Source organism: Gorilla gorilla, chromosome 2 (assembly GCF_029281585.2).
Source record: "Gorilla gorilla gorilla isolate KB3781 chromosome 2, NHGRI_mGorGor1-v2.1_pri, whole genome shotgun sequence".
NCBI lineage: Eukaryota > Metazoa > Chordata > Mammalia > Primates > Hominidae > Gorilla > Gorilla gorilla.
The window spans coordinates 62,200,761-62,225,153 of NC_086017.1; the positions used below are offsets into that span (position 1 = coordinate 62,200,761).

General features: G+C 51.0%; 1 protein-coding gene across 3 annotated transcripts in view; it reads left to right on the plus strand.

The window, feature by feature from the left end:
- Window positions 1-539: 539 nt before the first annotated feature.
- Window positions 540-24,393, plus strand: part of DNAH1 (dynein axonemal heavy chain 1) — a 78,433-nt gene continuing 54,579 nt past the window's right edge. For 2 of the 3 annotated variants that reach the window (XM_055382574.2, XM_055382575.2), the window contains exons 1-9: window positions 540-1,546; window positions 2,579-2,651; window positions 4,911-5,085; window positions 5,504-5,660; window positions 6,629-6,761; window positions 9,906-10,067; window positions 10,894-11,146; window positions 22,928-23,085; window positions 23,933-24,144. In XM_055382574.2, coding sequence (XP_055238549.2) covers window positions 1,160-1,546; window positions 2,579-2,651; window positions 4,911-5,085; window positions 5,504-5,660; window positions 6,629-6,761; window positions 9,906-10,067; window positions 10,894-11,146; window positions 22,928-23,085; window positions 23,933-24,144 — 1,710 coding nt within the window. In that variant the 5' untranslated portion in view covers window positions 540-1,159. The remainder of the gene's footprint in view (window positions 1,547-2,578; window positions 2,652-4,910; window positions 5,086-5,503; window positions 5,661-6,628; window positions 6,762-9,905; window positions 10,068-10,893; window positions 11,147-22,927; window positions 23,086-23,932; window positions 24,145-24,393) is intronic. The other variant, XM_055382576.2, reaches the window with a different exon arrangement.

A 24,393-nucleotide genomic window follows, 5' to 3' on the forward strand; every position in this document is an offset into this window, starting at 1 on the left:
TGCCTCAGCCTCCCAAGTAGCTGGGATTACAGGCATGTGCCACCATACCTGGCTAATTTTGTATTTTTAGTAGAAATGGGGTTTCACCGTGTTGGTCAGGCTGGTCTCAAACTCCTGACCTCAGGTGATCCACCCGCCTCGGCCTCCCGAAGTGCTGGGATTATAGGAGTGAGCCACCGCCCCGGCCTCTTTTTTTCTAATTGCAATTTTTATTGAGGTAATTGTAGACCCCCTTTTTATTTTTTGCATTAGCATTATGTACAAACCTCTTCTTCACCATACCCTTGTCCAATTTCTTGTCATGTTCTCCTGCCCAAGGATTCTCCATGGTGATGAATTTTGAGGTAGCCAAAAGCAACAGTGGCTTTGCAAGGGCTTGCTCCTCCCACAATAAAAACTCTATAAACCCTTGTCCTCCAGGTGGTGGATGTGCATGCACCCTGGCGGCATCTGCTGCTCCCTTTGCATAAGACGGGAGGGTATACGTTTCCTGAGCTGATCTGACCCTGAGAGCCAGGGTGGGTGAATGCTATTTTGTTGCTGGTAGAGGGATCTGTGGGCCAATGGAGGGTCAGGATTGGGGTCCTGCTGGGGAGACCATTTAGTCCTCTGGCTCCAGGGTATGGGGGGAGGTCGAGTGGGCAAACACAGGGGAGGCAGGGCATGGTCCAGCGCTCACAGGTGCTAGGGAGGCTCATGCACCACACTGGGAAAAGGTAGGGAAGTCTAGCAGGGATGGGCTGGGGGTGCCGGGGCTGCTACTGGCTGAAAGTCATTTTAGGGAAATTTATTGGGTGAGCAAGCTCTGGGCCTCCCTCCCCATCTCCTGCTACTGAAAAGTCAGGTCTTGCTCTATAAAATGGGGGAGAGGGGTGGACAAGTGCAGTCGCATGCATGGGTTGGGGGCATCTGCAGTGTTTCCCCTCACTCAGCCCTTAACTCTGGGTGGGCTCATTTCTCACATGGAGTGTCCAGGGCAGGCCCCACCGTCTCCTGGTGGGACTCGGGGTACTGTATGCCTGTCCAGATTAGGAGGAGACCACTCCCTCCTTCTTGCTCTTCTGTTACCCATGGGTCATGGGCTGGGGCTTGTGGCAGGCAGGCAATCTAGGCATCCATGTGTCTCGGGGCTAAGACAGAGGCTGGCAAGGGCTGACTGATGCTGGGTTCTTCTCCTAGGAGCTTCGGCTGGGGCATCTCCCTGAGAAGCAGCATGGAGCAGCCTAACAGTAAAGGCTATAGCCTGGGAAGGACCCCTCAGGGCCCAGAGTGCAGCAGTGCTCCTGCAGTCCAAGCGGGGACCCACAGGAGCCTAGAGTATAACCCGGGGAAGATTCTTCCAGGATCAGACTATGGGTTGGGAAATCCTCCAGCCCTTGACCCCAAGCTCCCACATTTACCCCTGCCCCCGGCCCCACCCACACTCTCAGACTTGGAGCAGCCCCGGAAGTCACCCCTGACAGGCACTGATAAGAAGTACCCGCTGATGAAGCAGCGTGGGTTCTACTCCGACATCCTCAGCCCTGGAACCTTAGATCAACTTGGGGTGAGTATGGCAGCCATCCCCTACCAAGCCTCAACCCTTCCTCTGGGCCCCGTTCACCCATCCTTTCATCCTTCTCCCCATCAGTCAGTCCATCTGTTCTTTTAGCTGTCTATCGATCTATCCATCTGTCTTTCTATCCATCTACCCCCTATTATCCCCTCATCCATCCTTCCATCCATTTTTCTCACCACCCATGCATCTGTCCATTCGTTCGACAACTCATTACTGAGCTCCTGCTGTGTGCCAGGCCCTGGATGGAGCCCTGGCGATGCAGCAGGGATGAGACGCCCACATCCCTATTGTCATTGTTGTGGGGCAGTGGCTTTGGTAGGGAAGACCCCTTCCCCTGGCTCTGGTTGGGAAGGTTCCACAGATGAGGTGATGTACTGCTGAGATCTGAGAGACAGGATGTAAGAGTGGGGCCTGGGAGCATGTTCCAGGCAGGGGGAGACAACAGGTACAAAGACCTGGGGTCCCTGAGAGAGGGCACGGCTGTGTGAAGAAGAAGGCTAGAATGCGAGGGGAGAGATCGAGGGAGGAGGCTGGGGGCAGGGGAAAGGGTGGGGGGAATGATGAGGAGAGAATTCAGAGTCCTGTAGGTCCCAGGCAGCCTTAGGCTTTAGGCCAGGGAGGGGCCAAGAAAGACAGGGTGAGGACCCCCTGATATGCATTAAACCTGCAGTGCCAGTGGCCCTTGGGAGAGGAGGTATGTACAGAGATACCTGCTGGCCTTGCAGTACCTGCTTCATGGCTCAGCCCCGGGATGCACTGTGGAGTGTTCTCAGATCAAGGAGGGGAGCTGGGCTGGACCAGAATGGGGTGGGGCCAGGATGTCCTGGGTAGCCACAACTTGTTGCCCACTGTGGCCTTTGAACGGGGAATTGTGCATACTCACTGGTTCTGCCCACTCCTGTGCTCCTGGAGTGTTCCCTGGTGGGCCTCAAGGGAGGCGCCTGGGCTCGGGGTCCCTCCCGGGTCCTGCCTGTCCCTGGGAGGTTGACACATACTCAGGGCTCCATGGTTTGGTTTCAGGAAGTATGTCGTGGCCCCCGAATGAGCCAGAACCTCCTGCGGCAGGCTGACCTTGACAAGTTCACCCCAAGAGGTCAGTGCTCAGGAGGGCTGTGTGAGTGGGTCCCGGTAGGTATTTCGAAGCAGGCTTTTGGCCTCAGGGAGACAGCCTTTTCTTGGCTGTGGGCCCCAGCTTCCTTAACTGTGGAGCGGGGATAATAAGAAACAGGGTGCTTCACAAGTGCCCACTCACGGTGAGTGCTCAGTCAGCCACAGCTACCGAGTCATTACTCTTAGTGGAGCCATCACCTTGACCCTGGGCTGGGCTGGGCTGCCAGGGGTCACAGCCACAGCGTTCTTTCCCTGGCTGAGGTCAGAAGGGCATATGGGTGTATTTTCTGCCTCCTGTGGAATGTGGGCCCTGAAGAGGCCAGGACTGTCTGAGTTGCTTCCTGCTGGAGACCCAGCACCTAGAACAGGACCTGGCTCAGATAGATGCCTGGGAGATCCCTGCTGAAGGAGGAAAGGGGGACTCTCCTCTCAGGCTCATGGAGAGTCTCAGAGCACAGCTAAGGTGGTGAGGACTGGGACAGGTCTGCAGGGTGTGGGGCCTTCCCCGGTGGCAGAGGAGAGAACAGGGGCTCCAGGAGAAGCTCTGAGTGGTGGTGAGGAACTGTGCAGGTGGCCTCCCACCTGGCCAGGGTTTGTGCCTCTCCCCTGGCAGACAGGACGTCCCCTTGGATCAGGCCCAGATGCCCTGTGGCTCCCCTTGTCCGCCCCTCCTCCCCACCCCCAGGAAAGACCTGGCTCCTTCCTGCCGCTGTCCACACCTGTCCTCTTGGAGCCCACAGGCCTTAGAAAACATCACGAGCATGTACATTTGCGCACTTATCTGAGGGTCTGGCCTATTGTTTCCAACAGTCTCACAAGTATCTGTGACCCAGAAAATGGTTACTAACCGCAGATCTCAGCACTGGGGGTATTGGGAATGGTGCTCCTGCCACACATGGCAGGGTGGGCTGGGGGTGCTTGGCAGATGGCAGCTCTACCCACATGAGAAAAAGCAGCCCCCAGCGGCACAGGGTAGTGTCAATCAGGGCTCTCAGCAGCCAGTAGTGGACATTCACTCTGCTGCCCGAGGGCTGGGGTAGCCTGCCCCGGCCCGCGGACGCAGCAGGGTCTGGAGGCCAGGCATGGGTCTCTTCACCCTGGCTCCTTCTTGGCCACTGAGTGGGTCCTGGGGGTGGAGTGGTGTCACGCAGCCTCAAGAGCTGGTGATTAGGGCTCTGAAAACAGCCTTCTTGGCAGCCCTGAGATCTGGGCATTTTTGATGCAAAGAGGGAGGTCCCTTGACTACTCAGCAGCCTGGTGAGAGCAGGCTCCAGCTAATGGTGGAGGCTCCGCTGAGCCTTGGACACTGCCCAGGCACCACCTCTGGTGGCCTCTGTGGGACCCCAGATGCCACTCCCAAGGTGGGCCCTCCTGCAGCATGACCACCTCTTGGTCCCAGGGAGGCAGTAAGGCCCAAGGAAGGGGTCACCAGGGCCCCTGGGACTCTGGACCCTTCTTCCAACTGGAAAATAGAGGGGACCATCAGGAGGCTGCCCAGAGCCCACCCAGGCCCTGGGAAATGTGGCCATCCCCTCCTAAAGCAAATGCCCACACCCCTCTCCCCACCTCTGTGGTCTCACTTTGCCTGGGACTTTCTTCTCCATTGACTATCTGGTGTCACAGGCAAACTGAGATGGATGGTCACCCTATCAATGGGTCTCTCCCCGCCAACTCCCCTTCCCCCAGGTATGGAATGGAAGCCTCTGTATACCCTGCTCATCTAAGTAGTGGCAGTCATTTTGTGACTTGAGGGTCCTGCAGGGCCAGAGTAGTGGAGCCACCCACAGTATCTAGGATGCCTCAAGCTGGCAATGGCCTCAGGGAATGAATATCAGACTCCAATATGCTGAGGGGGCCTCTGCAGTAGGGGTGGGAGGAGACCATCCCAGTTCATCTTCCTATCCAGTGGTAACCCTCTCCCTTGTTGAACTCAACACCTGGCTTGAGCAATGGCCCCTGGTGCTGGGTGGTATGGAAAGGGGTGGTCAAGCATGCTGGCTCTGGACAGGGAGAGCAGGGCTAGGACAGACCTTCTGGAAGCCACCGTCCCTCCAGGCTCATAGCCCCAGGACACCTGGTGCCATGCCTGTGTTCTCCCAGCCACTGCCCAGCCACAGGCAAGCTTTGAGCTTCCCACACTCCAAAGCATACTACCTGGTTGGTAATTTATTTTATGGGGTGGAGGCTGGTTTTTGGGTGCTGGCCTGAGCCCTGAAGCCCCTGCCCCTGCTTCTACCTGCAGTCGGAACCTTTGAGGTTCCTGAAGACTTCCAGGAGCGCATGGAGCAGCAGTGCATCGGGTCCACCACCCAGCTGCTCGCCCAGACTGACTTCCCACTGCAGGCCTATGAGCCCAAGATGCAGGTGCCTTTCCAGGTGCTGCCAGGCCAGCGTCCTCGCAAGATTGAGATCGAGAGGTACGGCTGGGTGAGCTGTGGGCAGACTGTCCGGGAGGTGGCAACCACCCGTCTCAGGGGATGAGGAACTGCAGATCACCAGGTGATAATCCTCATGGCAGAGCCTGTGCACAAGTGTTTAGATTGAATCTTCTAGCCCTTTGGTGTCTTAATAGGAACAATTTACGTTATGGAGTTGGGGAAGGTGGCATTGAGGTCAATGAATGGGACTGCAGGGCGGGACAGAAGGGCAGTTGGAGCCCAGGACACCAGCCCCAGCCACCACACCACTTCCTGATGAGTCTCAGGGGTGGAGGGCTCCAGAGGGGTCTCTCGGCCACACCCCTGTCCCCACAACCCCGTAGGCCCTTGTGGACACCCATGGAGCCACCTCACACGAGCCAAGCCATCCTGAGGTCCCCTCCCTGCCCTTGACCAGGAGGAAACAACAGTACCTGAGCCTGGACATTGAGCAGTTGCTGTTCAGCCAGGGCATCGACTCCAACAAGCTCATGCCCAGGCACCTGGACCCCCAGCACCCCCAAACCATCGAGCAGGACCATGACCCAATCTTCCCCATCTACCTCCCACTGAAGGTGAGCCGGGCTTCCACAGATGGTTGAGGGACAGGGGCAGAAGTGCAGGACCCCAGTGGACGCTCAGGAGTCAGATCTGAAAGGGGATTCCCCCACCAGTCACTAGCACTCTCTTGTCAAACGGGGCAGGTCAACAATAGGAACCCATCCCAGGTACTTTGAGCATCCTAGATGGGGCGGGTGGGGCCCCCAGCCCCCCTAGAATGCTGAGTCTTTGCTTCTTCCCTGGGCAGCCTGTATGCCTGGCCTCGGCCTCCATGCCACCCATGGGCAACCTAGATGCGGCCCAGCTGGACTGTGGAGTATCCTCCCTGACCAGTGCCCGCCTCAGGGTAGGCAGCTGCTTCTGGGCTCACTGAAATGGGAAGAGCAGGGATGGAAGAGGGCATCAGTGCCACCCCCTTGGGGTATAAATCAGGAAATGAATCCAGGGAGGAGAAAGAGGGAGCATGGCCTGGCTCTGGCTTTCACCCACCTCCCCTCTTCTCCTCTCTGTGGCCCTGAGTGTCTCTCACCTGGTGGTCCCTGTAAGGAGGTAAAGTTGAGTCTAGCTAAGGGCTGCCTCCTGACAGCCCCGAATCTCACCAGTTCCAAGTTGGAGTAGGGTCCCCAGGAAAACCCAAGGGCCACCTCTTCCCTTGGTCCTGAGCTAGGTGGCCCTGGGCAGTGGGAGAAAACCCACCACCTGCTCTGGGTCCCTGGACACCCCTCTGCCTGAGCCTCAGGTGGCTTGGCTGGATGGGGATCCAGGGTTTCACCCAACCAGATGCTGTGTACCCCTGGGAGCAGCAGTGGAGAGGCTCAACCCCCAGTTCTAGCAGTGGAGAGGGTCAGCCCCCAGTGCCACCTTGCAGCTCTCTCACCTGGGTAGGGTATTACTTAGGCACCCCATCCTTTGGCACACCCAGTCCCACCTGGGCCCCACTAGAGGAGCTGCTTCTTCCCAATTTTGGCCTGCTTTCTTCCAGGTATTTGACAACGAGGACTTTGACTGCCGGACTCCCAGAGAGTGGATCAACATGGGCTTGAAGCCAGGGTCTCTGGACAGGAAACCTGTCCCGGGAAAAGCCCTCCTGCCCACTGATGACTTCCTGGGGCATGGTGAGCAAGGCCAGTCTGGAGTGGGGACACTATCTCATTCCAGTAGCAGCCCTGTCACAGACTCCTGGGCTCCCCTGGGACCTGGCAGCCACCGGAGGCGAGGGGTCTTTCAAGACCTCTCAGCTGGTAGACAGGCCTAGAAGCTGGCCTCACAGAGGCAGGAATGCAGGGACCAGGGAAAACATCATTGGGAGAGCTGGAAAAGGGACAGCTGGATGGTGTCTAGTGTTTTGAAAAATCTTTGATTTATTGGTAGTAAAATATGTACATGCTCATTGGGAATATTGAAACATGCACGAGGGGCACAATTCCACTCTCCATCCCTCCACCCAGAAGCCCCATTGTTGCAGCTCTAACCATGGCCTCTCAGCTTTCACTTTTGTGTGCACAACACACACCATCACACACTTGCTCACAAAGTCACATCCGCATCATCACACACATTGACAAGCACATTCACTGTCATACACACCCCCAACAACCTCTCTTGTGTACACATTTTCACCACACAGAAACACACTCTCCTATTGTCACCCATCCACAGCCACTGTCACACCTCACCATGCCCACTTGATGCCACACAGGTTTGCCTTGTCTTGGCCTTGTCAATATCTGCCCAGGGAGTGCCCCTGGCTGCTCCTTTGGCCTCAGGCCTGCCCCAGCGGCTGTGGAGGCTCTCCCATTTCCTGCTGTGGAAAGCAATGCCAGGTGGGCATCCGCAGCTGACGTCTCGGCCTGCATGGCTGGGTGTCGATGCAACATCCTAGGAAGGTGTGGGCCATCATTTGGGAAGTTGGAGGTGGCTGTTCCCCTGTGCAGGGCTGAAGGCTGCTCTGCTCCCCACCTGGTGGGTGGACAAGATGCTGTGAGTTGGGAGTGGGCCCAGTAGGCCAGCTCCAGGTGGGAAGCAGGGTTGTGATAGCCATGACTAGTTTTAAGACTGCCCAGTGAGTCCACTGAGCAGGCTGTAAATTTATGTTTCATTTTAAAAACATCTTAATGCTAGAATCAATTTCTCTGAACTAGACAAGAAGCCCAGAATGTTCCCTTTACTTTGGACTTAATTACAAAAATAATTTAACTCAATTGTTCCCAGATCGCCAATTCCTGGTGATAAAACCAGAAGGTTTGGGGCTGCATTAGCCTTAAATGCGCCAAGTAGCAGCCTCCATCGAGGTACTCTGCTTACACCCCTTCACATGGCCCTGGTCTGGGGTGGTGGCACAGGTGGGAGGAGGGGTGAGCAGGGAGAGGCTCTGCCGGGGACCTCTTGTTTTCTGCTGGGAGCTTCCAGTGACATCTTTTCATCTGAGTTGAGCCGAGACAAGGCCAGCATTTTCAGAAAGGCAACCTACTAGGAAGGGAAGGGAAAAGCAAAACAGAGAAGCAAAATAGGTGAGCTATAGACCTTGTTTACCCATCCTTTACTCATCTAGCTGGTGTCAACAGGTGGGGAGCATTTCCTGAGAATTCCAGCCCTTCCTTCCTCAACCTAGTCTGTAGAACTCAAACAAAACAAAACAAAAAAAACCAGGGGGCCAGGCGTGGTGGCTCATGCCTGTAATCCCAATACTTTAAGAAGCCAAGGCAGGCGGATCATGAGGTCAGGGGTTCAAGACCAGCCTGAACAACATGATGAAACCCCGTCTCTACTAAAAATACAAAAATTAGCTGGGCATGATGGTGCGCACCTGTAATCCCAGCTACTTGGGAGGCTGAGGCAGGAGAATTGCTTGAACCTGGAAGGCGGAGGTTGCAGTGAGTGGAGCTCGCGCTATTGCACTCCAGCCTAGGCAACAGAGTGAGACTCCATCTGGAAAAAAAAAAAAAAAACAACAGAAACAAACAAAACAAAAATAAACAGTTTTTATCTCGGCTCACTGAAGCCTCCACCTCCCCGATTTAAATAATTTTTGTGCCTCAGCCTCCCAAGTAGCTGGGACTTCAGGCACACATCACTACTCCCAGCTAATTTTTTTGTATTTTTGTAGAGACGGGATTTCACCATGTTGCCCAAGGTGGTCTCGAACTCCTGAGCTCAGGCAATCCGCCCACCTCTGCCTCCCAGAGTGCTGGGATTATAGGCATGAGCCACCACGCCTGGCCTCAGTTTGTTTTTAAGCCACTATGTATTGTGGCTGCTCTGCTGGGCACCATATGTGTGCATCTTCCTTCTGCAAAAGTTTATCGAACACCTGCAAGGTACTAGTTTCCATTCCAGGCCCAGGGACACAGCTGTGACTGAGATGGGACAAAGTCGCTCCTGCCCTTAGTGAGTTGACACTAGTGTGAGCAAGTCAGCTGTGAACCAGGAGCTGATGCATAAGTAGTGTGACTTTCGGCACTGTGAGGAACAGAATGGGGTAACAAGTCAGAGAGTGCCTGGGACAGGGGTGCTATTTTAGGCACAGAGGCTTATCCTTGGTGAAGGGAGCAACCAGCAATGAGGCGACCTGAGTGGAGAGTGTTCCAAGCCGAGGGCACAGCCAGTGCAGAGGCTCTGCCGTGGGAACAAGGTCGAAACTCACAGGAATAGCCAGACATCCAGTGTGGCTAGAGAGAAATGTGTGAGGGGCAGCGGTGGGAGGTAAGCTAGAGAAGTGGGCACAGGCTTTCAGCCCAGGAAACCAGTGGGAGGCCCATCCTGACCAAAGAGCGGCTCCTGCCCTGCCCTGCCCTGCTGTGCCCTGTTCTCAGATGAGGGGCCCAGGGACTGAGCAGCCAGGGGCAGCCTGTGGGGAGGGCTTCACCCTGGCCATGGTCACCTTGAAGGGGGTCCAACTCATTCATGACCTTTACAACTGGGTTCTCAGCAGGTCTCCTTTAACTTGGGGTTTTTGTGCCACCTGTCCCAGCCTCCCATTGGCCTGTGTGTCTCTCTGCCCTGGTGGAGGTTGTGCTGAGCACCAGGGCAGAGAAGCCTGGTCTTTCTGGCTCCTCCTGCAGTGTGGGGTTCCTCAGAGGCCAGCTCGGCTGGGAGGAAGCAGGGCCCTGGCTCTGCTGGAGCAGAGGGGGGCATCCCAGCGGGAGAGACGCCAGACTGGTGGTCTCTGAGACCCATTCCCAGCGCTGCTGCCAGCACTCAGAGGCCCCTTCCTGCCCCCATGGCAGGGGACACTGGTGGAGTTTCCCCTCCTGTTTCAGAGGACCCCAAGAGTCAGAAGCTGAAGTACAAATGGTGCAAGGTCGGCGTCCTGGACTACGACAAGGAGAAGAAGCTATACCTGGTACACAAGACAGACGAGAAAGGCCTGGTGCGAGATGAGATGGGGAGGCCCATCCTGAATGCAGGGGTCACCACTGAAGGTATGAGGTCCTGCCGCTGCCCCAAACAGAACCCCAGCTTGGGCCTGGCCGGCCCGTGACTGAGGCCAACTCCGCCCAGGGCACTGCCAGATCAGGTCTGAATTCTACTTTTCTGTTTGCCCAACGCCCTGACCGGTGAGGACCAGAGGACTCATCACTCAGAGACCCCAGAAAGGGCAAGTGGCCATTATTTGGCATGTCAGCTCTGAGCCCAAGTCCCATCAATAAGCGATGCCTGCCCTGGGTGTGGGATCAAGGGATGGGCACTTGAACAGCCATGCCTGTATAACTCCTTGTGTAAATACTTTTCTTTTTTTTTTTTTTTTTGAGATGGAGTCTGGCTCTGTCACCCAGGCTGGAGTGCAGTGGTGCAATCTTGGCTCATTGTAACCTCTTCCTCCTGGGTTCAAGTGATTCTCGTGCCTCAGTCTCCCAAGTAACTGGGATTACAGGTGCCCACGACCACACCCAGCTACTGTTTTGTAATTTTAGTAGAGACAGGGTTTTACCATGGTGGCCAGGTTGGTCTCGAACTCCTGGCCTCAAGCATCCTCCCTCCTTGGCCTCCCAAAGTGCTGGGATTACAGGTGTCAGCCACCGCGCCCCAGCCTTGTCTAAGTGCTTTCACATCCGTCCATGACACCTTGTGAGATGGGCCGGGCAGAGAGTGTCGTCATGCCCATTTCACAGATGCAACAGGGGGTCAGAAGAGGGAAACAATTTGTACAGGGCCACTGGGCATCCACGGCACAGCCGGCCAGAACCTAGTGTTTCAGCCCAGAAAGTCTGACTGCGTGTCCCCTTCTCCCTCTCACCTGGCCCCCAGGAAGGCCACCCCTTCAGTTCTGTCAGTACTGGGTGCCACGGATCCAGCTTCTCTTCTGCGCTGAGGACCCTTGCATGTTCGCACAACGTGTGGTCCAGGCCAACGCCCTGCGCAAGAACACGGAGGCGCTGCTGCTCTACAACTTGTATGTGGACTGCATGCCCTCTGACGGCCAGCATGTCATCAGTGAACAGAGCCTGAGCAAGATCAAGCAGTGGGCCCTGAGCACGCCTCGGATGCGCAAAGGCCCCTCGTGAGTCCCCGCTCAGCCTTCCCCATTCTGGGCATCACCTTCTTCAGGGAACCTTCCTATAGGAAGTTGGTGCTACTCCAGGGTGGAGCTCCTTCAGGGCTCATCTGTTTGAGACTGTCCTGGCTATTGCCCTATGGACTTGTTGGGGCCTCAAACAATTTTTTGTTCATCTCCAGATCCCTCATTATCCATATGGACTCCTGGATCCTTATTTTATTCAAAGGGTTACAATTGACTACTTTTTTAAAATTTTGATGCTCAAATTGTTCTAGATTTGGCCAGCGGGAGACTTTTCAAGCTAATTCCTGTGTCGCTTTACCATGTTTCCATCATTCTTCAAAACCCTTAGATGATGATTTATTAGCAAGATGCCCCTAAGATAATTTTACTTTCTGGCACAGCAAGAATTTCCAGGCTCATTGTGTACTTTCCCAGGTCCAGTCCTGAAACCAGCTGTTTCTCCAAGGAAGCTCTTTTTATTTATTATTTTAGTTTATTTTTTGAGACAGGTTCTTACTCTGTCACCTGGGCTGGAGTGCCTGGAGTGCAGTGGGGCCATCTTGGCTCACTGTAGCCTCAGTTTCCTGGGCTCAAGCAAGCCTCCCACCTCAGCCTCCTGAGTAGCTGGGACTTAGGCATGTACCACAACATCTAGCTAATTTTGTTATTTTTTGTAGAGACAGATCTCCCTATGTTGCCCAGGCTGGCCTTGAATGCCTAGGCTCAAGTAAATCTCCCACCTTGGCTTCCCAAAGTGCTGGGATTATAGGCATGAGCCATCATGCCCGGCTGGAAGTTCCTTTTAGTTGAGGAATTATATTTAGAAGCCAAGATCTGGGCATTAGATGTGCTCATTGCTACTGGGATATCATTGCTTTGAGACTCCCACAGCAGACAGATCTGGGAAATATATATACAGATGGTTCCCAATTTATGATAGTTTGACTTACCATTTTTCTTTTTCTTTTCTTTTCTTTCTTTTTTTTTTTTTGAGATGGAGTTTGACTCTTGTCACCCAGGCTGGAGTACAGTGGCTCGATCTTGGCTCACTGCAACCTCTGCCTCCCAGGTTCAAGAGATTCTCCTGCCTTAGCCTCCTGGGTAGCTGGGATTAAAGGCACCCACCACTATGCCTGGCTAATTTTTGTAGTTTTAGTAGAGACGAGATTTCACCATTTTGGCCAAGCTGGTCTCGAGCTCCCGACCTCAGGTAATCCACCCGCCTCGGCCTCCCAAAGGGATTACAGGTGTGAGCCACCATGCCCAGCCAACTTACCATTTTTCAACTTTATGATGGTGCGAAAGTGATATGCATTCAGTAGAAACTGTACTTCAAGCATCCACACAACCAATGTTTTTTTTTCATTTTCAGTACAGTGTTCAATACATTTCAAGAGATTTTAAACACTTTACTATAAAATAGGCTTTGTGTTACATAATTTTGCCCAATTGTAGGCTAATGTGAGTGTTCTGAGCATATTTAAGGTAGATTAGGCTAAACTATGGTGTTCAGTAGCTTAGGTGTATCAAGTGCATTTTAAACTTATGACAGGTTTAGTTGGAATGTAGCCCCACTGTAAGTAGAGGAGCATCTGTAGTTTTATAGTCATGCATCACTTAATGATAGGGACATGTTCTGAGAAATGCATCATTAGGTGATTTCATCATTGTGCAAACATCATCGTGTGTACTGACACAGACCTTGATGATATAGCTGGCTGCACACCCAGGATATATGGTACAGCCTAGTGCTCCTAGGCCACAAACCTATACAGGCTGTGATTACTGAATACTGCAGGCAACTGTAACACAACGGCAAGTATTCATGTATCTAAACATAGAAAAGGTACAGTAAAAATACAGTATACAAGATAAAACATGGTACATCTATGTAAGACACTTACCATGCATGAATGGAGCCTGCAGGGCTGGAAGTTGCTCTGGTTGAGTCAGTGAGTGAGTGGTGACTGAACGTGAAGACCTAGGATATTACTATACACTACTGTGGACTTTATAAATACTGTATACACTTAGGCTACACTAAATTTATTTTAAATTTTTCTTTCTTCAATAATAAATTAACCCAACACACCTTAGGGCCAGGCATGATGGCTTACATCTGTAATCCCAGCTCTCTGGGGGGCCAAGGTGGGTGGATTGATTGAGGCCAGGAGTTCAAGACTAGCCTGGCCAACATGGCAAAACCCCATCTCTACTAAAAAAAAATACAAAAATTAGCTGAGCATGGTGGCACACGACTATAATACCAGTTACTTGGGAGGCTGAGGCCCTAGAATCGCCTGAACCTGGGAGGCAGAGGTTGCAGTGAGCTGAGATTGCATCACTGCACTCCAGCATGGGTGACAGAGTGAGACTGTCTCAAAAAAATGTATGTAATTAATTAATTAACTAACTTTAGCTTACTTTAACTTTTCTTTCTTTCTGTTTTTTTTTGAGATGGAGTATCGCTGTGTCGCCCATGCTGGAGTGCAGTGGCGTGATCTCTGCTCACTGCAAGCTCCGCCCCCTGGCGCCCGCCACCATGCCCAGCTAATTTTTTGTATTTTTAGTAGAGACAGGGTTTCACCGTGTTCGCCAGGATGGTCTCGATCTCCTGACCTCGTAATCCACCTGCCTCAGCCTCCCAGAGTGCTGGGATTACAGGCATGATCTATAAGCTTTTTTAAAAAAGTGTGATTTTTTTTTTTTTTTTTTTTTTTTGCTTCTCTCCCGAGTAGCTGGAATTACAGGTGCCTGCCACCACACCCAGCTAATTTTTGTATTTTTTAGTAGAGACGGGGTTTCACCATGTTGGCCAGGTTGGTTTTGAACTCCTGACCTCAGGTGATCCACCTGCCTCGGCCTCCCAAAGTGCTGGGATTATAGGTGTGAGCCACCGCACCTGGCCCTTTTGCCCTTTTTCCCTTTTGTTTTTTGTTTTTTGTTGTTTTGAGATGGAGTTTTGTTCTTGTTACCCATGCTGGAGTGCAATGGTGCAATCTCAGCTCACTGCAACCTCCGTCTCCTGGGTTCAAGTGATTCTCCTGCCTCAGCCTCCTGGGTAGCTGGGATTACAGGCATGTGCCACCACACCCAGCTAATTTTGTATTTTTAGTAGAGACAGGGTTTCTCCATGTTGGTCAGGCGGGTCTCAAATTCCTGACCTCAAGTAATCTGCCCACCTCGGCCTCTGAAAGTGCTGGGATTACAGGCCTGAGCCACCTCACCCGGCCCCTTTTTCCCATTTTTTAAATAGGATTATTCATTTTTTCCTTGTACAGTTGTTTAAGTTTCTTATAGATTCTGGATATTAGACCTTTGTCAGATGCATAGTTTGTAAATATTTTCTCCAGTTCTGCAGGTTGTCTGTTTACTCTGTTGATACTTTCTTTTGCTGTGCAAAAGCTCTTGAATTAGGTCCCACTTTTCAATTTTTGTTTTTGCTGCAATTGCTTTTGAGGACTTAGTCATAAGTTCTTTCCCAAGGCCAACATCCAGAATGGTGATTCCTAGGTTTTCTTCTAGGATTCTTATGGTTTGAGGTCTGACATTTAAATCTTTAATCCTGGCTGGACGAGATGGCTGACACCTGTAATCTCAGCACTTTGGGAGGCCGAGCAAGGTGGATGGTTTGAGCTCAGGAGTTCAAGATCAGCCTGGACAACATGGTGAAACCCCATCTCTACCAAAAAACATAAAAAAATTAGCCAGGCATGGTGGGGCATGCCTATTGTCCCAGCTCCTTGGGAAGCTGAGGTAGGAGGATCACTTGAACCTAGGAGGTGGAGGTTGCAGTGAGCCGCACTGGTACCACTGCACTCCAACCTGGGTGACAGAGTCAGACCCTTTCTCAGGAAGAAAAAAAAGAACAACTTAAATATGTAATCCATCCTGAGTTAATTTTTGTTTCTGGTGAAAGGTAAGGGTCCGGTTTCAATCTTCTGCATATGGCTAGCCAGCTATCCCAGCACCATTTATTGAATAGGGAGTCCTTTCCCCATTGCATATTTTTGTCAACTTTGTTGAAGATCAGATGGCTGTAGGTGTGTGGCTTTATTTCTGGGCTCTCTATTTTGTTACATTGGATATGTGTCTGTTTTTGTAACAGTACTATGGTGTTTTGGTTACTGTAGCCTTGTAGTACAGTTTGAAGATAAGGTGATGCCTCCAGCTTTGTTCTTTTTGCTTAGGTTTGCTTTGGCTATGCGGGCTCTTTTTAGGTTTCATATGAATTTTAGGCTAATTTTGTCCTAGTTCTGTGAAAAATGACTTGGTAGTTTGATGGGAATTGTGTTGAATCTGTAGATTGCTTTAGGCAGTGTGGCCATATTAACAGTATTGATTCTTCCAGTCCATCAGCATGGAGTGTTTTTCCATTTGTTTGTGTCATCTCTGATTTCTTTTAGCAGTGTTTTGTAGTTCTTCTAGAGATCATTTACCTCCTTGGTTAAATGTATTCCTAGGTATTTTTTGTGTGTGTGTGGCAATTGTAAATGGGATTGTGTTCTTGATTTGGCTCTTAGCTTGAACATTATTGGTGTATGGAAATGCTCCTGATTTTTGTACGTTGATTTTGTTTCCCGAAACTTCACTGGAGTTGTTTATCAGTTCCAGGAGCCTTTTGGCGGAGTTCTAATGCTTTTGGATCTGCATTTTACTTTGTTTAATATCAACATAGCAACCTGACATTTTATTATTTCCATTTGCCTGATAAATCCCTCTATTTTGAGCCTTTCTAAACTAATTCGTTTTAGATCAGCTTCTTACTTTCAGCATATAGTTTGGGTTTTATTTGTGAGCCAAATTTAAAACCTTTTTCTTGTAATAAGCCCATTCACGTTTATTGGTATGGCTAATAGGTTTGACCTCAACTCAGTCATATTACTTCATATTATAATCATTATGTGTATTGTAATATAATGCTATGTTTCTTTCTCTACATTATATGTTTTCTTAGTTCTTCTATTTTAAAAATTTCTTTTGGCATTTAGGAAGGTCTGTACCTTTATTTTAGTGGTTTCTTTTATAGTCTCCATTATCCCCTGCTTTCCTACTTAACCCTTTAGTATCTGGCCTGTTTCATTGTTGTTGTTTGTTTTGTTTTGTTTTGAGACAGGGTCTTGCTCTGTCACCCACGCCACAGTGCAGTAGCACATCAATCATAGCTCACTTCAGCCTTGACCTTCTGGGCTCAAGCTATCCTCATACTTCAGCGTCCTGAGTAGCTGGGACCACAGGTGTGAGCTACCACGCTTGGTTAATTTTTGTATTTTTGTAGAGACAGGGTGTCCCTATGTTGCCCAGGCTGGTCTCAAACTCTTGGGCTCAAGCAATCTGCTCACCTCAGCCTCCCAAAGTGCTGGCGTTATAGGAGTGAGTTACCATGCTCAGCTCTACTTAATTAATTAATTAATTTATTTATTTTTGAGATGGAGTCTTGTTCTGTCACCCAGGCTGGAGTGCAATGGTGCGATCTCTGCTCACTGCAACCTCTGCCTCCCAGGCTCAAGCTATTCTCCTGCCTCAGCCTCCTGAGTAGCTGGGATTACAGGCGCCTACCACCATGCCTGGCTATTTTTTGTATTTTTAGTAAAGAAGGGATTTCATCATGTTGGCCAGGCTGTTTTCGAACTCCTGACCTCAAATGATCCACCCGCCTCGGCCTCCCGAAGTGCTGGGATTACAGGCATGAGCCACTGTGCCCAGCCTCTACTTAATATTTTAACTGTTAAAATATTATTACTATTCCTCCACACTCATCTACACCTTTTAGTCTTCAACTTACAATAAACTCTATTAAACGTATCAATCTTTTTTCTGAAGTCTCCCGTCATCTCTTGGTTGTATAAAGTTCCTTTTCTAGTAGATTCCTCATGAAGAGCTCAAGGGTATAGAGTTCCTTGAGTTCTCACACATTTAAAACGTGAAGGACAGCTTGATCAGATATAAAATTCTTAGTTCACAGCTTTTATTCTATGAGTTTTTAAAAAATGCTCCATTTTGGTTGCCTTGCCTGTGTGATGCTTTTAAGAAGTCTGAGGTTGGCCGGGTATGGTGGTTCACGCCTGTAATCCCAGCACTTTGGGAGGCTGAGGTGGGTGGATCGCCTGAGGTCAGGAGTTTGAGACCAGCCTGGTCAACATGGTGAAACCCCATCTCTATTAAAAATACAAAAAAAAAAAAAAAAAAAACCCAGGTGTGGTGGCAGGTGCCTGTAATCCCAGCTACTCGGGAGGCTGAGGCAGGAGAATTGCTTGAACCTGGGAGGCAGAGCTTGCAGTTAGCTGAGTTTGTGCCACTGCACTCCAGCCTGGGTGACGGAGCCAGACTCCATCTAAAAAAAAAAAAAAAAAATTCCCTTGAATTATAGTTTTAAATCTTGATTATGTTCCATTCTTTTGTTTTTCTTCATCAAGGATTCCATTATGTATCTATATCTCTATGTATCTATGTATCTTTTTATATATTGCTGCTGCTTTGCGTATCTTTTAATTCAACCAGTTTCCGACCCTTTTTAGTTTTTTCTAATTTTATTTTTTAAAATTTTATTTTCTTTCTTTTACTTCCTTTATTTTCTCTCATTTTTATTCTCTTGGTTATATCCTGCCTTTCTTCAATTTAGTTCATTATGCTTTGATTTGACTCTGTTTTCTCTCGGGCACCTTGTAATTTCAGCTTTTTCCCTGTGATACTTTTATTTTCCATTTTTTCCTTGAGCTTAATTAAGTCTCTTTTCTTACCGACATTTGTCCATTTATATGTTTTATTTTTGAATTTCTGATTCAGTGTGGTTTTTCAGATGCCCAAACACTTGTTTAAGGCTATTTAGCTGAAGTATTGTGTTACAGTTTTCTTCTGCTTGGTCCTTGTTTATTTTTTTAGGGGTGATGGGAATTTTATCAGTTAAGATGCTCTCGTCTTCTCAAACGTCCAAACAAAGCTAAAAGATGCTCTCTTTTTCTTATACAAGCAAATGTAGACGGTGTTCACCTATTCGTTTCAGGATTTGGAGTGATTTGCAAGCTTTCTAGTTCAAGGGCGCCCTCTTCTGTCAGTATTGCACATTAGTTTTTTTGTTGTTTTTTTTTTTTAGAATGCGCTCTGTGTGTGTGTGTGTGTGTACACACGTGCTGGGGAGAGGGATGTGGGTCCTCCAAGGTTTTTGTCCTCTTATCTTGCAGAACTCAACATTTCACTTTTGCTTCTTTTCCCTTATCCTCCAGTCTACAAATGACCCCTTTCCTTCTGCCTCCTGTCCCTTAAGTCATATGCCTTTCAAAGAACACTGCCTTTGAATTGCATGCCCTTAAGTCCCTTCCTTGTAGTAAGTGCTCTGATTTACCAGGGATTTTTTTCAGTATTTTTACAGTTAGGGTTACTTTCTCTTTTTTTGAGATACGGTCTCACCTTCACCCAGGCTGGAGTGCCGTGGCATAATCACAGCTAACTGCAGCCTCAAACTCTTGGGCTCAAGTAATCCTCCTGCCTCAGCCTCCCTGGTAGCTGGGACTACAGGCATGTGCCACTACACCCGCTATTTTTTTATTTTTTGTAGAGATGGGGGTCTCACTTTGTTGCCCAGGCTGGTCTCGAATTCCTGGGCTCAATTCATCCACCCACATTGGCCTCCCAAAGTTCTGGGATTATAGGCATTAGCCATTGCGCCCAGCCTGGTTTACTTTCTCTTTCTGGTAGGATTTTATTTATTTATTTATTTATTTATTTATTTATTTATATTTATTTTTTGAGATGAAGTCTTGCTCTGTCACTCAGTCTGGAGAGCAGTGGTGTGATCTCAGCTTACTGCAACCTCTACCCTCTGTGTTCAAATGATTCTCCTGCCTCAGCCTCCTGAGTAGCTGGGACTACAGGCACTTACCACCACGCCTAGCTAATTTTTGTATTTTTAGTAGAGACGGGACTTCACCATGTTGGCCAGGCTGGTCTTGAACTCCTGACCTCAGGTGATCCACCCACCTCGGCCTCCCAAAGTGCTGGGATTGCAGACGTGAGACACTGCGCCCGGCCTCTGGTAGGATTTTAGATCTATCTTAGGGTTACCACTATTTCCCTTTTCTGCAGTTTTTCTTAGACTGCCCTTGTTCTCTGTGAAAACTTGCAGCAAGAGTGTGAGAGACAGCTCACTGGAGATAGATTTTTTTTTTTTTTAATTTACAGATAATTTGAAGTCTAGGCATTCTGCTTATTCTAGTTGTGCTAAAGGGGTGGGTTTTGGTAGTGTTAGTTTTTTCTTCCTTCCTTCCTTCCTCCCTTCCTTCCTTCCTTCCTTCCTAGGATGTGTTGGGAAATTTGAATCGATATAGCCACCTTACCTTGGCTGTCCAGAAGTCTGTTTCTTGAATTTTATTCAATTTATAATGTTTTTGGCTTTAAGTATCAAAGATGCTGGTCTCAGATTGTCTTAGACAGCAGGGAAGTGCATTCCTGTACCTGTAGCAGGAAAACCAATGCAGGATGCCCCAGGGTTGGTGCATCAGGGCCCTGTCTGCAGTGTATGCTGGCTTCATCTTCAGGCGAGATGGCAACAGCAGTTTCATGACCACAACAAGGGTTGTCTTAGATTGGGTTCCCTAGAAGCAGACCCTGATTTGGGGACTCTTGTGCAAGCGATTTATGAAATCCTCTCAGGAGAAATCTATAAGGAAGTGAAGGAAGCAGGGTATAATAGAAGAAGCAGCTGGTAAAATATGGTTTTAGAAGTCTAGTCTCAGCCTGATCCTGTGGGAAACTCTGGAGCAAGCATGGCACCACCGTATTTGTCCTGGAGGGAGCCAGAACAAGAGGGCTTGACTTTTTTTTTTTTTTTTTTTGAGACAGGGTCTTGCTCTGTCCCCCAGGCTAGAGTGCAGTGGAGCAATCTTAGCTCACTGCAAAGGGCTTGACTTTTGTATATCTGCATCAGTGGTTGATCATAACTGGGACGTGTTCCCACACCTAAACCAACTGCAGTCGGGGCAAGCTCCACCACGACTGGCTTGGACTAGCTGAGATGTACCCCTGTAGCTGGGGCTGTAGTCATCTTCCCCTGAGTCAAGTGAGGAAGGATGGAATTCTGGGACAAAACTGAGGAAGAAGGGAGGGAGTGGATGTCAGGCCAGCAAGCAGCCATGTGTGGAAGTACCCATCTTGTGCCAGACACTGGGGACAGAGCAGTGAACATTTCCAACAAAGAGCCTGCACCCTGGGGACTCTCAGCCTGGCCAGAAATACAGACAATGAAAAATCTGGGTTTTTAGGGTTCTGATAAGTGCTGTGAAGACCAAGCGAGAGAAGGGAATAGAGATGTCTCAGAAGGGCTTCTTTATATTAGGCGGTCAGGGAAAGCCTTCCTCACAGTGGTGCTAACGTTTGAGTTGAGGTCTAAAGTAAGGGAAGAAGAGGATTCTGGCAGAAGGAGCAGCAGTGCAGAGGCTGAGGTAGGGACAAGTTTGTGGTACTTGAGGAGCAGGGCAGGGTTACTGTGGCTGGGATGCAGAGAGAGATGTTGGTCCGGGAGGCTGGACCACATGCAGGGGCAGAGACGCGGCCACAGGCCGACAGTCTGTGCAGGCCATCGGTGGTGGTGAGCAGAGGAGTGGCTTGATCATTTACATGTTTAAAATAGATTTTTTCCAACTCAAGTGGAGAATGAGTTGTAAGGGGGCAAGAGTGGAAGCAGGGAGATCAATGAGGAGACTAATGCCATAATCAGGGCCAGAGATCATGATGGTGGCTTGAACCAGAATAGTAGCTGAGCAGCAGGGGAGAAAGAGATATATTTGAGGTTTCCTCAGAGGTGGAGCCAATGAGAGCTGCTAATGGACTAAATGCAAGCTCACCCCAGGTCTGGGGATTTCCAATCTCAAAGCCCAGTTTCAGGATCAGGTGCAAGGGTCACCCACCCTCAGGCCCAGTCATGGTGTTGCACATCTAGTAGCGGGAAGAGACCAGGGACCCCTCCCTAGGGCTTTGGTCAGTAGGGTGTGTGCAATGCTGTTCAGAGACAAGGAGGCTAGTGGGGATAGGGGGCAAGCGAGGGACAGGGGATGGAGAGAAATGAAGAGCTTGCTTTCTGACATGCTGGTTCTGACACGTTGTAAGGCATGCAGTGTCAGTGTTGAGTGGGCTGGTGGGTAAATGAAGGGAGAGAACTGCAGATAGGTGTGAGGGTTCTGGCTGAATAGAATAGGTGGTGTTCAGAGTCCGAGGCTGGAGGAGCTCACCTGGTGGGAGGTGTAGCTGGGGAAGACGAGGGGTCTCAGGACCCCTGGCACAGGCCAACGTTTAGAAGTCAGGGAGGTGAGGAAGATCCAGGGGAAGGGTGTCCCAGAAGCTCCCTGAGGACAGCGGTGCAGCAGAATAGGAGGGAGCCACTGTGCCAAGTCTCTGAGAGTCTAGTGAGATGAGGCAGAGCCTGGAGCGGCCTCAGGGGTAGCGAGGGAAGAGATGAGGATGGGAAGAAGTGAGCACACCAGTTTTTCATAAAGAAACACAAAGAGATAAAGTCAAAGGAGGGAAGGAAGTCAAGGGGCGGCTTCTAACGTGGGACATACCGGAGTGTGTGGGGACCCCTGGGAGGGCGTGGGAGGGAAGGCAAAAAGACTGAGGTGGCTGAGCTTGCTGGGCTTTTCCTGAGAGCAGGGCATGCCTTCTACCCTGGCAGAAGGCAGGGAGATTCCGGGGTGTGGAGATGGGGTCATTTCTGTCCAATGGCTTCTGAGTTCCAGATGAAATTCGAGGGACTTCACCCAGTGAGGGAGGGTGTGTCTGTGAGTTGGCAGAGAAGGTGAGAAAGAGTCTTTTCCAGGTTCCGAGGGAGTGAGTAGATTTCTAGGCCAGGTTGAGGGTGTGTTGAAGGTGAGACCAGTCCCCTGCCTGCGAAGTTCTCCAACATCCCGCAGCTCTGGTGCAAGTATGGGCTGCAGGAAACTGAGATTCCCTTGTGGTGCCATTACCAGGGCTAAAGGAACTATTCAGATGTGGCAGAGGTGGGAGGGAGGGAGAGATCAATGGCAGAAACCAACTCAAGGAACAGAAAGGCCTGTCCGCAAAGGACAGAGATGCCAGCTGGCTCAGATGAGGCCTGAACAAGCCAGGTGCCGGAACACAGCGGCATAGGCAACGTGTGCTGAGGAGTGAGTGAGCGAGCGAGTGAGTGAGCAAGTGAGTGAGTGAAATGGCCTCCAAGGGGTCTGCCTATGTGAGGACGGGGGAGACGGTGTGCACTCTCACCCCAGGTCTGCTGATTTCCGATCTCGGAGCCTAGTTTCAAAGTGAAGTGCAGGGGTCACCCACCCTCAGGCCCAGTTATGGGCACATCCTGAGTTCTCAGCACCTTCCAGGTGCTGCCGTGATTGCCCAGTGAAAGCAAAGGAGCTCAGTGACAGGCATCTTCCACTGCGCCATGGGGCAGCAGGCGGGGGTGCTGCAGGGGAGGTGCAGGCTGTGAGTGGCAGCTCTCTGAGGCTTCCAGGCCCAGGACTTCCTGCACCCCGTCCCACTGCTCTGGGGCCTGCCTTGGCTCCCAGAGACTGGCAACAGAAAATGGGGACAAGGGGCAGAAAATGGGGGACAGAAAATGGGGACAAGGGGCATGAAAGAAGCAGAGGAGGTACACTTGGAGGTTAGTGGCTCAGGGCCGGGTGGAGGTATGCCCATGAATCCAGAAGGGAAGCCCTAAATGCGTGTCCCCAGGTCCATGCCAGAGCAGAGCTTGGGCCCCGGCTGGGGTTCACAGGGTGTGGAGCCCCTGATTCCCCCATCTCCCATCTCTATGGGCAGGGTTCTAGAGCACCTCAGCAGTCTTGCCAGAGAAGTGAGCCTGGACTATGAGCGCAGCATGAACAAGATCAACTTTGACCACATTGTCTCTTCCAAGCCCGAGACCTTCTCCTACGTGACCCTCCCCAAGAAGGAGGAGGAGCAGGTGCCTGAGCGAGGTGAGGGTCACTGGACCAAGGCGGGCCCCATGGCCATCCACCTGGCCGGAGCCCCCTCCCACCTTCCCCTCCAGGATCGTCTGCCCTGCCACTGTGGGCGTCATCAGCCCAACACTCCCTGCACCTCCCCTGTCTCCAGCACTTGTCCCACTTCTCCCTGCTGCCTGGAGGGCTCTGGACCAGGGGAAGGGAAGAAGGCTCTTTTTGAACTTATTAGTGGGAATAGCACAGAAGTTGCAAAGTGAATGTGTACGAGGAAACAATGCTTCAGCAGTAGGTGGAAGGGGCTCTGCTGAACAGACCTAGAGGATAGTCCTTCTTCCTCCGGTAGCAAGAGAGGAGACCGAGTCTCAGAGCAGGACCCTGGGGCCTGAGAACCCTCCTTGCTTTCAGCTCACCTGCCAACCTTCCTAGACTCAGCTTCCTGCATGTCATGTACTCCGGATGCAGGCTGGGGCGTGGACAGTGGGCATTCCAAGAGGTTCTGGTACCCACCCTTTCCTTCCTTGGTGCCCCAGGGCAGGCTGTGGACAGACCTTAAGCTTGTGTGCAGCACGGGCAGGACTGGATGAGGAGAGGGTTCTTGGTTCTCATCTACTTCTCAGAGGAGCCTGTGACTAGGGGGTCCTGGAAGGAATTCCTTTACCCATCTCAGAGTAGGCACCTCACTGAAGAGCTTCAGTGCCACTCCGGCAAACTATGGAAAGGCGGGGCTCTGGGAACGCCAGTCACTCTTCAGGGAGAAGGCAGGAGTCACGGCCCTCCTTCAAGCACCCTGTGGATCTGTCCTGTCCCCTGGTTTGGCCAGGCAGGGTCTGATCCTGGCCCTTGGCCCCTATCCCTGCAGGGCTGGTGAGTGTCCCCAAGTACCACTTTTGGGAGCAGAAGGAGGACTTCACTTTCGTGTCCCTGCTAACACGGCCAGAGGTCATCACGGCCCTCAGCAAGGTGAGGGCCGAGTGCAACAAGGTGACCGCCATGTCCCTGTTCCACTCGAGCCTCTCCAAGTACAGCCGCCTGGAGGAATTTGAGCAGATCCAGTCACAGACCTTCTCCCAGGTTTGTGGGCATCAAGGGCACAGGGGGCAAACGCAGGGCAGACCCTTGGAACTGGCAGGCACAGGTCGGGGCTGCAGCGGAAGGCCAGGGTCAGTGGGCCACGTGGTGAGGCTGTGAGCCCCTGCTTTTCTCAAAACCTGGCCTCAGCCTCTTCCTAGACCTTATTGGAGGCTGGGGTGGGGACCAAGGGTAATGACTCATCTTGGAGAGAAAGGGAAAACCAGGGCAGGCTGTCTTTCCAATCCCTTT